This window comes from Anopheles arabiensis, chromosome 2 (genome assembly GCF_016920715.1).
Source record: "Anopheles arabiensis isolate DONGOLA chromosome 2, AaraD3, whole genome shotgun sequence".
In the NCBI taxonomy this organism is placed as follows: domain Eukaryota; kingdom Metazoa; phylum Arthropoda; class Insecta; order Diptera; family Culicidae; genus Anopheles; species Anopheles arabiensis.
The window spans coordinates 105,192,203-105,204,548 of record NC_053517.1 but is presented as its reverse complement, the minus strand read 5'-3'; the positions used below and the strand labels follow the sequence as shown (position 1 = coordinate 105,204,548).

Sequence of the window (12,346 nt, the reverse complement as noted above, 5' to 3'; positions counted from 1 at the left end):
CTTCCACACACCGGCGGCTCTTGGTGGGTGGAAAAGGCGGTCTCCTTTGAAAACAACGATGACCGAACAAACAAAACAAAAATAACCATCCCCCACCTCAGCTTCTTTGCACGGGGTGCGATGGAGAGGAAAAGCTTATTTCCAAATGCGAGCCTTCACTTCACCTGCAATTCGAGCATATTTATGTTGCTGGTGAAGAAATTTCACTTTCATTTGGAGCAACCCGAGGGGGAAAATTAAATGAAAATGAAACTAACGTTCGTCAGGTGTGTCATAGCGTGTATTTTCTTTACAGTTTTACTGTCTGCTGTAAACTTGCTGACCTGAGAGCATAGAAAACGATACACGTGAGGTGAAGCGAAGGGGTCGCGCCAATGTCATAATTCAAGCCCGGTAACGATGCCGCCCGTTCCTGAGCGGCAGGCGGGAACACTCCCGTACCGTACTCGAAGAAGCCTGCACTGCCAACGAGAGGTTTCCCGCTTGTAAATCACAGCTTATGCTAATTGTGTGAACGACACCGCCACTCAACTATTCCGCTTCCTTCCTTCCACAACGTTCATGCTGTGTTAGACATTATCACCACCAGCTCAGGTAGAGTGTGATGAGTACCGGTACCGATTCGCGATCGTAAATCACGCACCTTTAAATTGGTCTCCCAGGTCCCAGTCCGCCTCATCTCACGTCAGTCGAGTTTTTCAGGTTGATTTTAAACACTGTCCGCACTGCCATTTTACTGTCATTTGACATCGGGTAGCTTAGGGCGACGGCGTGGTGGTCAACGCTACCATCGCAATAGAAAGGGATGTTTCCCAAGGCGACACCGCGCAGACACCTTCTCGCATCTGGGAGGGGTGAAAAGCTGTTTTTCACTTGCACCCATGGACCGGATGGAAAACGCATACACTCTCTGGTGCTGCTGGCAGTCGAGTTCGAGTATTATCACACAATTATGAATATTATTACTCAACCCCCGGGTGGGCAGTTTCGCTGAAAGCTTTCACTTTTTCCACAGCAGACAGCTCGCCAGCAGCACAGCGACGATAACGTTATCAGCAGCAGCGGTGTAGTGAAATAATCGATGGTGGTCTGCACGTGGTCTCCAATGCGCACCTATTGTCGGCCAGCCGGTGATGCAATGCGTTGACTACCCGGTGTAGAGCAAGAAGTAGAGTGGGCTTTTCTTCTCTGAACCGATCGTCGGGCACCAATGAAGCACAATTTATCAACACTTCAGCACTATTTTGGGGCGGGCTGCAGCGCTCATAATGTAAACGCTTATCCGCAATGTATCGAGTGAAAATCGGTGTGACGGAATGTTTGCCAATGGAGCGACTATAAAGGGAACGTGGCGATGGTTTCCAGTGCGTAACCATTGAGGCTTTCAACTCAATCACACTTCCGGTGCACTTTTTCGAGGGTGCTAGGAAAGGGCTTTTTAATGAGTTTGCTTCCGAGCCGTACACTACCGAGCTACCGGGGATGATTAGGATTTAATGAGTGGAAAACAATTTTGGGAGTTGGTGTGGCTTTTCGGAGGCGATGGAATGTATCATTTTATGGGCTTTTTGTGATAAGCTCGCTCGACTCAATGGTGACATAAGGTGCTGGTTGAGTGAGCATTGTGATTTGATGGGAATTTAAATCAAGTGACTTTTCCCCTTTGATGGTAAGGGAATTGGTTGGGTCGATGGATGATACCGGATTTTGTAACAGAGAAATCAATTAAAATCTAAGAAATAACAAAAATGGCTCATTAAACAGTGTAAAGTCAGTAACACAATCTTTACCTATAGTTTGTAACAGAAAATATATACAAAAATTGTCAAAATCGACCAAATAGACTTGTATAACAGATTTATACATACTGTATAACAGTTTCAGTTTTGCAGTTTGTTGCTGTATACTCAAGTGTACAACAAAAAAGGACAACAAAGAGGCGTATAACAGTTACATAGTACTTGTATAACAGTTTTACTCATCATTAGCTAATCCAGTTTTGTTCGGCTCCTTGCATGTATAACCATTTTCTTCCATCTCATCTGCCCTTACAGACGTTACGGAGGTATCGTTCGCATCCGAGACACACATCGAGCAACAGTCCGGACTCTCCACCAAGGAGTACATCGTGATCGCGGTCTGCAGTCTGTGTCTGGGGCTAATCTACATCGCGTCAGTGTTTCTCTACATCCACATGAAGAAGCGAAAGACCCGATCGGGCACGAACGATGATGGCAGCGGGCTAAAGAATGACTACTCCACCTACCAGCAGAACGATCAGGTCACGTTCGGGGTCGGTATGGGCGCGGCCGCCGTCAGCCCGTTCGGTGGACAGGCACGGGCCAGCTTTATTGGGCGTAACGCGCTCGGCGGTAGCCAGCGACAGGGCGGAGGGCCAGCGGTTGGACCGCACCGGGGCCTCGCGAACGTCGGTCTGCACGCGGAGGAGATGGGCATTGTGAAGAACAACCCGCTGCTGAAACACTTCCCGAACCTGAGCGACAATTCGGGCTTCATCAGTGACAATTCCAATTCGGTGTCGGAGTTTGAGGATGATATAACGACCGACGTTGAGAAGCAGGTAGGTTACAGTGGTAAGGGATGCCGTAGAGTGCACAGGAATGAAGTAAACCTTCCGTTTCAGATGCAAACCGGCAAACATCAGCCAAAAAACTTCTCAGGGCGTACCGAAATGGATGGCGAACTTCGCCTTCAGCAGCAGCAGCAGCAGCTGTCCCAGCAGTCCGCTCTGCTACTTCATCATCACCATCACCTTCAGCAGCAGCACCAGCAACACCAGCAGGATCCGCTAAACGCCGGTGGCCAGGATACGGAGTGTCTACCCGAGGAAAATGTATCCATTGTCGAAGAGCTGAACAACGAAGAAAAGCTCGAAAGCATGAAGTCTATCGTGAACGGTACGATGCGCCGGAAGCTGTACTTCAATCCGGCCTACTTCGAACCACATCTTCTAGTTGTAAGTAGTTGCACTCAAATGGCATAATGAGTTCATTAAATCTGATTCAATGTACATTCTGATAACAATGTACTCTTTTTATTCCATTCCCAGTCACCTCCACCGGCAGCTATCGAGTTTCTGAATAAGATCCGCGAGGTGATCACGATCGCCAAGTACAAGATGTCGGCGAAACGGTTTCAGCCCTCGCTGAACATCATACCGGAGGAGATGCAGCAGTCGGCCGGATCGGAAACGTATGCCGCGGTCCAGACAGCCCCGGCCAGCCGGCGGAGCAGTTTGATCAGCTCGCGCAAGGACAGCTCACGCAAGAGTGCCTGCTCGGGGTGTCCCGGGTGCGAGAAGAAGGTGGCGGCCGCTGCCGACCCCGTGATGGTACCGTCGAGCAACTGTAAAAACTGTGGCGACAAGCAGAACAGCATCCGCAAGTGGCTGGAGGATGTGTCGTCCAACCATGGGGATGGTATTGCCGAGGCGGACCTGTACGACAGCAAGGCAAGCCTGCTCGCCAATGCAGCTGGTAGTGGGTCGGAGGTGGATGGAGCAACGCCAACACCGAAGCCCGATGCGGGTGGGATTGCAAATGGAGGGTTTGTAGGGGAGCTGGAGTCACTCAAGTCACTGGATGATCGTACGCCCGCCAATGATTCGTTGCCAATTCGACCGGACATCAAGAAGCACCCGAAGGGTCATCGCCCATCCAAGACGGGGAGTTTACACAGCGACAGTTCGTCAACGTCGGACAACGAAACGATCGTGGCCAATAGTGTGAAGGAACGATCAGCGGTCGTTCGCATTCCCTCCGCAAGCAAATCGGTCCGCTCAGACACTAGCTCAGCGCCGAAAATTGTGTCACACAGTCTGAAGTCGGATCTGGTGAGCAAGATGAGCAAGTTCAGCATGCAGGACGGTGCCGGTGCGCTGATGAAGAACAGCAGCTTCATCTACGAGGAGACCCGGCAGAGCAACCAACAGCTGTACATCAAGAACACGAACAACTCAGTCGCTAACCTGGACACCAACAAGGTGTACGATAAGCGCGATCTGTACAGCATTACTGGTAGTGAGATCTACAACAATCCACAGTTTGAGGCATCACCGGTGATGCCGCACAAGATGCTGCCGGTGGTGCACACACAATCAGCCCACCATCATCATCACCATGCGCACGGCAAGAAGCCGCCAGTGAATGGAGGTGCGAGAGTGCATCAGACACCAGCTCTACCACCTTCACTGGCCGGTGCCTCTACCAGCAAGCGTCGCCAGGAGGTGCTGGATCAGTACGCGAACGTCAAACCGATGAAGCTCCGAAACATCAACCAGATGCCGGACATGGTGTACGAAGCACTGGCGATGGATCAGCGCAAAATCCGCTCCTGGTCGGAGCGACATGCCGAGCGGCTGCCAGTCCCACAGCTCGAGTCGCTCGACTACGCCCTCGACTCGTCCGACAGCCGGTTCAGCAGCATCGATCGGCACGAGCGCTATCGGAACGAGAAGTTCTTTCACGACTTTCTAAACTCGGACCAGGAGTGCAACACGCTCGGGAACCGATCGGGCAAGAACTCGTACAGCAAGTACCAGCCCGACTCGCCGATCTACTCGCGCAAATCGCCCCACTATCTGATCGTGGACTACGAAACGGACAGCCTGGAGCGGGCCACCTCCAAGACGCCGATGAGCTTCCACACCTCCACCACGAACAGTAGCGATCTTGGGTCGCAACCGTCGCCCTCCCTCAGCACAGCGCTACCGCTCGAGGAGGAGGTCGAGATACGCAATGCCATATACGATCGGGTGGAGGGTTTTAGAAAGGATACTGACACGATCAAGACGGAACGCGCAGCCGTCAGTATCCGGTCCGATGAGTATGAAGACGTTCCGCAGACAGTTGTTGAGGACCAGCCGGCGAACGGCAGGGCGAAGAAAAAGATACCGAAGATCAAGTGCGACACGCCGTTTCAGGGCAGCATCACGATCGAGGTGGAGCACAGTCCGGACGATTGCGACCTATCCGCGACGGACAGCGACCAGTTCGAGCCGGACACGCTCGACCGCAAGCCGAAGAAGCACGGGTCGACGGCGGCTGTGAGTCGGCATCGCAGCAACGTGTGGGAGAGTGAGCGGAGTCGGAGTGGAGGAGTCGTCGAAGCGTCCAACCTAACCTCCCTGCCGGCCGATCTGAACAGTCACTTTGTCCTGAAGTCTACTGGGTCTTTCAAGCACGAGACGAGCTTCGGCAGCTTGCGCGAGATTTACGAATCCAAAAACCCAAAAGCCGTCGCAGGGGCTGGTGGTGCGCCCGTACGAAGCTCACTGACCAATCTGGCCGAGTTGGACGTAAAGTCGGGGAAGTTGCTGACGCTCGAAACACGACATTCGCGCCGCCAGCGTACAAACGTGGGTGAGGCGATCATACCGGCACCGAAACAGGTACCGCCGGATCTGATCCCACCGGAGAGTGGTGGAGTTGGAGTTGGACCGCGCCAAACCGCTCTGTACGATCATCCGCGGCTGCAGCTGAAGAAGGTGGACGATTATGGCGGTGCGCCGAAGAGTCTGGGCTGCTGGAGTAACAGCGAAAAGCTATCAAACCCACCGACTGGTCCGGCACCGAAGCCTAACTTCTGCACTGCCAGCGAAAACTACGAGTCGATCAATAGCCTGACGGCGGAGAGTGACTCCACACAGTTGACGGGCATTTCGGACAACGATCGGACGGCGTCTGGGGCGAGCAATAGTAGTGGCAGTGGGGGTAAGAGCCGTCACTCCCCGGGCAAGCTTCCACCGTACAGTCACGTGCACAAGAACCCGACCGATCAGTCGCTGTACATTAGCGAAAAGTCGGAGTACGCACGAATCGACGAGAAGCAACCGGAGTCGGAGCTGAGTGGCATACTGGAGAGCTACATGACGCTTGGGGAGATGAACAGCAAGAACTTCCTGCAGCAGGTCGACAGCAAGATCTACGATCTGCGCACACGGCAGGCACAGCAGCAGCAGCAACACCAGCAAGTGATGAGCAAGGCGAAGTTCATCGAGGACATCGATAAGATCGAGGTCCTATCCACGAAAACGCTCTCCAACTATAGCTTCCCGATCAATCGGAGCAGCCCGTCGATCAATCCGAAAGACAGTGAAGATGAGAAACCCTCCATCTATGACATCAGTGCACCGATGCCGCTTGGAAGCACTGGATCGGCGTCACCAACCACCACGAAGGTGTTCCGCGTCGAGCTGAACCAGTCCTCCAACGGGATGCAGATCGCAATGGGGCTGAGAGACCGCGTCAAAAAGTCCAAGGATCTGAAGAATGCCTGGAAGAAGTTTATCGGAATAGCGACAGCGAAGTTCAATGGGAAGTCCGGAGGGGATCAGGACCTGGAAAAGACATCCGATTCGTCCGACATTCTCGAGAAGGATGAGGGCATTTCCTCACTGATTGATGACTCGTCTGGTAGTGGTGCGTATGGATCACACTATCAGCAGCAGCAAATGTTGCGTCACCATCATCATCACCATCATCGGAAGCGACAGCAGGGTGCACCATCACCAGAAGACGGTGAAAAGCCATCGACTTCTCGCCCGAACATCACGATCGTGAGGAGTAACTCGCGATCGAGCACAAAGGAGCAGGACAGCGGCTACATGAGTGCCGATTCAAGTGAATCAAAGCTGAATGGCAAAAAGAAGCTCTACGAGCGGTTCAACTTTAGCTCCCAGTCACCGGACGGTTCGGCTGGTGCAAGTCCCGATGGAACGATCCTGGAGGAGAACAAGTACGAAATCTGTGCCCTACAGCAGCAGGAAGCGAACGAAAGAGGCGTCGCAGGAACACCAGATGCAACCGGCACCAATCGGAGCGGCTCATCGACCGGTGGTTCTTCTGGGGCCGGCTCCAGATCAAACGATAAATCGATCGCTCGCCCACGATCACCACCGCCACCACTTCCTCCACCGAATCCTCCACCTCCACCACCACCAACTGCAACCATTCCCACGAAGAAGCCGGGCAGTGCGGTCAAGGTGATCGAGAAGCCCCAAAGCAAACCCCCGCCACCACCTCCATCGCCACCTTCCTCTAGCTCACCCTCTTCCTCGTTGACTACGATCGCACGGACGGTGGCCATGAGCACAAGAGGGGAGATGGAACCGGGTCCGTCGCACGGCAGACATCAGATGCCACCGAACGGTGTGTTCTTCAACACCTCCGACGCGATCAGTGTACGGGTGTACTCGTCCGATGATGAGAAGTTCGATGGTAGTGATGATGCCTCCTGCATCTCGGACGAGGACGATCTTGACTCGCATCTGGACGATATCTCCGAATCGGGTGCGGAAAGTGTCGAAACGCATTCGGTGTTCTTCAAGAACATAAGGAAACCTGCGCATCTAACAGTGGCACAGGGTGCGGATCGTGCAATGGCGGCCGCAGTGCACTGAGAGCAGTGTCCTCTGTCTGATGTGCGATATGGCTGACTCTGTCCTTCTGACTCCTTCTCATTCCTATTAGATAAAAACACAACTCTAGCAAGTAAGAGCTAAACGCAATGTCAACTTTTAAGTTTAAGACACTTTCTCCTGTACATTCGACACCTCGGGGATACTCCTTCCCGACGGGGACGCACACTGTTCGAGATTATTGAGTTATTGTACCTCCACAAGTATTGAGCTTATCCGTGAGACGGTCTCGCTTCCACTGCCCTGCCAAGCTTGTTGGGGGGAGTTGGTTTTAAAGCGTATGTCCGCTGGATCTGAGCCGTATTAGGGTTAGGGTTTTGTGTTAGTATCGTAAGTAGTAGCTTGTTTTAAGTAAACCAATCAGTGGCAACTGTGCAATCGGTTAGTGTTTTAAGCATTATTTTGTTAACATATTTATTCAAGAGAGTGGATGATGAATGTGTGTGAGTGTGTGTGTGTGCGTGTGAGAAAGAGTGAAAGGGTGTGTGTTTGGTAGTGTGATTTTTCGTTGCGCTTAACTAGTGTTGAGTTCTTCTGCTTATGGTACATTTTTGCTTCTTTTTCTTTGTTTTTTGTTTGCTTATTTTTCTGAAAATCATTTATTGATTTTACTTGCATTTTGTTTTCATTTTCTTACTAAATTTTTAAAGCCTTTTTCATATTTTATCTCATGCTTGTTGACCTCTTCTCGAATTTCAAGCAAAAATGTACTCAATTAGCATCGAATGTGATACGAGACTTGCAAGTCTCCAGCAATAATAAAAAACGTAGCAATATTAGCTTAGGTTTTGTTTTAAGGACATTCTAGTGTTAACGTATCTGTACGGCTTGCCATCCCTTCCAGCATCCCTGGAGGATGCATCGGCTCGTCTGCATTTACACTACTAGGCCGGATATGTGCAATAACAATACATCCGTGTTAAGGTTTCTAGACAATAAGGAAGCGTGCTCGCGTTTCGAGGGTAGAGTGGACAGAGAGTGCAATACATAAGTGGGAACAGTTGGGTGGGTAGTTTTGTTTGTTTGTTTCTAAGTTAAGTCTGTAGCATCTATCGAGACGGTATGGTAGTTTTCACGGCTATAATACCAAAAGATGGCCTTACACCAGCCGATGGTTTGGGGCTATTATGTTTTACGTGTAGTGGGGAAACACGTGACCTTTGTTTTGTTTTTGTTAAGTTGGATTAGTTTAAGTAAGTTTTTAACCTTCCGCGTGATGTAACGGTGTGATGCATTGCGCACAACTGAATCCTTTGCCGAATGGGAAAGGATTTCGGGCGACGTTAGCTTCATAAGTACCTGCCAAAAAAATCCGTATAAAACAATCGTTACTGGGGAAAGCTTAGCAGGAGAAAAGCCGTTTTAATAATGAATGGTCTTCCCTTGCTTCCTCGGTATGATTGTAGTAAGTAGAGTTTAGTAGTTAAGCTGTTAGCAATTCTTATCATATTACACAAATATTTATTCAACTTGTGTGTTTGTAGCTTTTCCGAAGCAACAGTGCTTCGTTAGTTTCCTGTTGTTTTGTTTTTGTTTTTGTACGCTAATTTTCAGTTCTCCTTCACCCTTTCTGTTATCGTTTTGTCGTCTTGCCTATTGTTGGTAATATTATTATTATTATGTAGCCTTAAGATATGCAATTTTAGTTTAAAAAAAATATTTTGAAAATAGTTTTTGGTTTTTTCAATGTAATTTAAATCGTAGCCAATGCTGCAAAGTTTAACGGAGAGGTGAAAGACAGGAGTAGTGAGAGAGAAAAATATTGTTTCCTGTACTAAGTAAGATTTAGCAAAAGAAAATATGCCTGAAGTTGCTCATCATTTCGAACCACGTGTGCTTTGAAGCCGTGTACAGTGCTGGCTCAAAGACCGGAACGAAAGCAGAGGATTAAGATTAGAGGATTGCCTTTGGCTTTTGTTATTTAACGAAACGGGGCGCAAAATGAAATGTTTTAGCTTAAGAAACTCCCCTATCTCTCTTTGTAATACGAATGTAATTGATTTTATGCAACTGAAACGAATAAATAGCTGGTTTTAATAATAGTTTTTCAGATACAGTACGTGATATTCGATCCGAAATGTTGACTTTTTGTTTGTTTGTTTGAAATTAACTTACATTTATTTGTCCTATTTGTTTTAACCACCGCGCGACGAACGACTTACGACCACTACACCTTGGGCTTCTTTGGAAGGGAACCGAACGCCGATATAACCGTGCCCTTCGTCCCGGTGGCCGTCGTTGTGAGGGTCTGCTGTATAATGCCCGCGGGCTTCAGTGCGTTCGCCATCGCGACAGCCGCGGCCGCACCGAGCATACCGGGCGCCGCTCCCAGCACGCCCGGTTGGTCCCATTTGGATTTGCGCTTCTTCGACTCGTCCGGATCGACCCGCTTCACGCCGGTCTGTATTTCCGTCTTGGTCGCCTCCTTCCGCGCCTTTTCCACCTTTTCCATCTCGACCTTCTGCGCTTTCGCCAGCTCCTCGTAGTACGATTCCTTGCCCCACTGGGATGGGTCGAATATTTCCGGCGCATAGTTCGTCCCGAGCTCGTTGATGTCGCAGAAGTGGATCAGCTTCTCGTAGATGCTCGGATTGCGGAACTCTTTGCGCTCCTGGATGATGCGGTTCGTGTCCATGTTGGAGTTTTTCATCCGTTCGTACAGGGCGGCAATCTTGTCCTGCAGCTCCTGCGAGCAGCGACCTTTCGGTTCGGGCGGTAGGCTAAAGCCGTACAGCTTCGCCCGGTCCACCTTTTCGGGGGAAGGGCTCCGTTCCGGTTCGGGCTCGTGTTCCGATTCTGGTGCTTCCTCGTGTTCGCTCCGCTCCGGTGAGTTGTTGTCCTCGTCCGTGTCGACAATCGTATCGTCGATGTAGCTCACCAGCCGGAGTGCTTTCTTGCGCGGTGGCCCTGGCGTTCCGTTGTCACTTGCGCCGCTCGGTTCGGCCGATTTGAACGGAGGAAGGCTGGCGGTGTTGGTCTGCGTGACGGGTGTGCCCGAGCTTTCGGACATGTCGCGGAGCGGCGTTTGTTGGCGGGAGCGAATCTGGAAAAGTGACAAGCAAAAGGTTATTAGATACATTTCGAAGAGTGCCTCCCAGCACGGGGTTGTCACGAACCTGTGAGACGGAACTACCGCCTTCCGACTGTGGTGAATCATCGTCCGAATGACGATCGCCCTCATTTTCCGAGTCCGTGTAGGTGGCAGTTAGCGATGCAAGCGCCGAGTTTTTGGAGCTCATGCCGGAAAACTATTTTGTTGCGGGTTTTTTACACTTTTCGATTAAAAATCGCGGAATGTTTTGTACGCACGATCTGCTTTGCTTTTGTTTACAAACTCTCGCTTTTCCTGGCGTTTGACAGATGGGAATCGAGCTTGACATATGGCAGAACCTTACAACAGTTCCAACCTACCGAGGGTTTGTGTATAGGCTAATGGTTCATGCTCGTGTAGGGTATGTGAAATGAATTTAAAAATGCAATTACGAACAGTTTTATCGGAAAACTATAATAGTAATGCAATTTTCTTACAAATTATCCAACATGAAAAAGTAGAAGAAGATTCCAAAGATTCCATAACATTTTATTGAATTCGTATTTCACCTGGTCGTTGTATTTCACAGTTGATTATCGTCTGGATGGTACAGCTCGCCGATCAAACGATAAATGTAGGAAGGTGCATTTGTTCCACTGCAAAGGATGAGAAAAGATTATTAAAACCCCATCTTACTTGATATTTCCATCCAAAATCATACTTATTCGTGATGAAAAGCGTCACCAGCTCCGGGGGCACGTAGTCGAACAGCGGATTGTACGCTTTCGTGAACCGCGCCGCTAAGCTTTCGAACGGTAACACTGCCTCAGTATTGCCCAGAATATTGAAATCACCCTGCTCGTAGTTGCACAGATGCACCGGCGTCAGTTTGTACGTCGGGGCCAGCACAATCACCGGCACGGAGAAATGTTTCGCCGACAGGGCCAAGCTGTACGTGCCACAAACCGCCTGCAGCCCACCGTTTGCCAGCACCGAATGCGTGCCGATGATGATTTTGTTAATGCGCGACATGATCGCAAAGATCGCTGCGTCGGAAATGAGCGTAGTTTGAATCTTGGCCCGTCCCAAATTGGCCGCCAACTGCTGTCCGCGACAGTCCGGTGCACACTCCACCACCACCACCTCGATCGGGCGCGTTTCGGCCGCTTTGCGGAGGAACTTTTCGACCGCCCGCGAGTACCCGATGGTCATGATCAGTTCCGCCGAGTGAATGTGTTCCGCTGCCTGGGCGGAAATGCTATCGCCCGTCGTTTCCAGCTCGGTTTCTACTTCCAACAGATGGTCCACCAGTGCGTTCTTCAGCCCCGGCATCGGTTTCGAGTAGTCGTCCCGCTCCGGATCGGCCCCTTGCGTTACCAGCTTGTGCAGGGAAAGTATGCTCTGCCCGTCGTCGAAATGTACCACGCGGGAGGAATCGTACTCTTCGCGGACTATTTTCATCACGCGCCGGATGGTGTTCGCGACGACGATATCGTGTGGGATGGCTTCGGCCAGAAAGCGTCCCTGGTTGCGGATCAGGGCAAGCAGTTGTTCCGCCGTGTCCCATGTTTCTTTCGACACGAGATCCATCAGCAGCCGCAGCGTTCGAGATGCCAGCTTAAGCGATCCCGAGATTTTGCTGCAAAATTGCAATGGGAGGGATTATTGCATCCAAAACACGTGTGACGCTAAATTGTCTTACCGAAGGCGTACATCCTGGATGAATTCCGCGATTCCTTGCACAGGGACGATGGAGTAATCTTTTGCCAATTCTTTCATATTGGTAAAATTGTTGTTTTTGTGCAATTCTGCCGTCTGTTGCGAGTTTGTTGACGTTTCACACTAAAGGCCAACTTACACGACGCCACATTGCCGTG

General features: G+C 50.5%; 3 protein-coding genes across 4 annotated transcripts in view; 1 reads left to right on the top strand and 2 right to left on the bottom strand.

The window, feature by feature from the left end:
* LOC120895470 overlaps nt 1-9,480 on the top strand; it is a 78,187-nt gene extending 68,707 nt beyond the window's left edge. For both annotated transcript variants that reach the window (XM_040298903.1, XM_040298901.1), the window contains exons 9-11: nt 2,055-2,581; nt 2,645-2,977; nt 3,071-9,480. In XM_040298903.1, coding sequence (XP_040154837.1) covers nt 2,055-2,581; nt 2,645-2,977; nt 3,071-7,420 — 5,210 coding nt within the window. In that variant the 3' untranslated portion in view covers nt 7,421-9,480. The remainder of the gene's footprint in view (nt 1-2,054; nt 2,582-2,644; nt 2,978-3,070) is intronic.
* Nucleotides 9,116-10,793, bottom strand: LOC120895471 (SAP30-binding protein). The gene is made up of 2 exons (XM_040298904.1): nt 10,555-10,793; nt 9,116-10,481 (listed from the first exon to the last, which is right to left on the bottom strand). The coding sequence occupies exons 1-2, from the start codon at nt 10,675-10,677 to the stop codon at nt 9,606-9,608; spliced, it is 999 nt and encodes a 332-aa protein (XP_040154838.1). The 5' UTR covers nt 10,678-10,793; the 3' UTR covers nt 9,116-9,605.
* Nucleotides 10,794-10,997: 204 nt separating this feature from the next.
* On the bottom strand, nt 10,998-12,322 carry LOC120895881 (translation initiation factor eIF-2B subunit beta). The gene is made up of 3 exons (XM_040299589.1): nt 12,172-12,322; nt 11,191-12,108; nt 10,998-11,125 (listed from the first exon to the last, which is right to left on the bottom strand). The coding sequence occupies exons 1-3, from the start codon at nt 12,246-12,248 to the stop codon at nt 11,053-11,055; spliced, it is 1,068 nt and encodes a 355-aa protein (XP_040155523.1). The 5' UTR covers nt 12,249-12,322; the 3' UTR covers nt 10,998-11,052.
* Nucleotides 12,323-12,346: the final 24 nt, after the last annotated feature.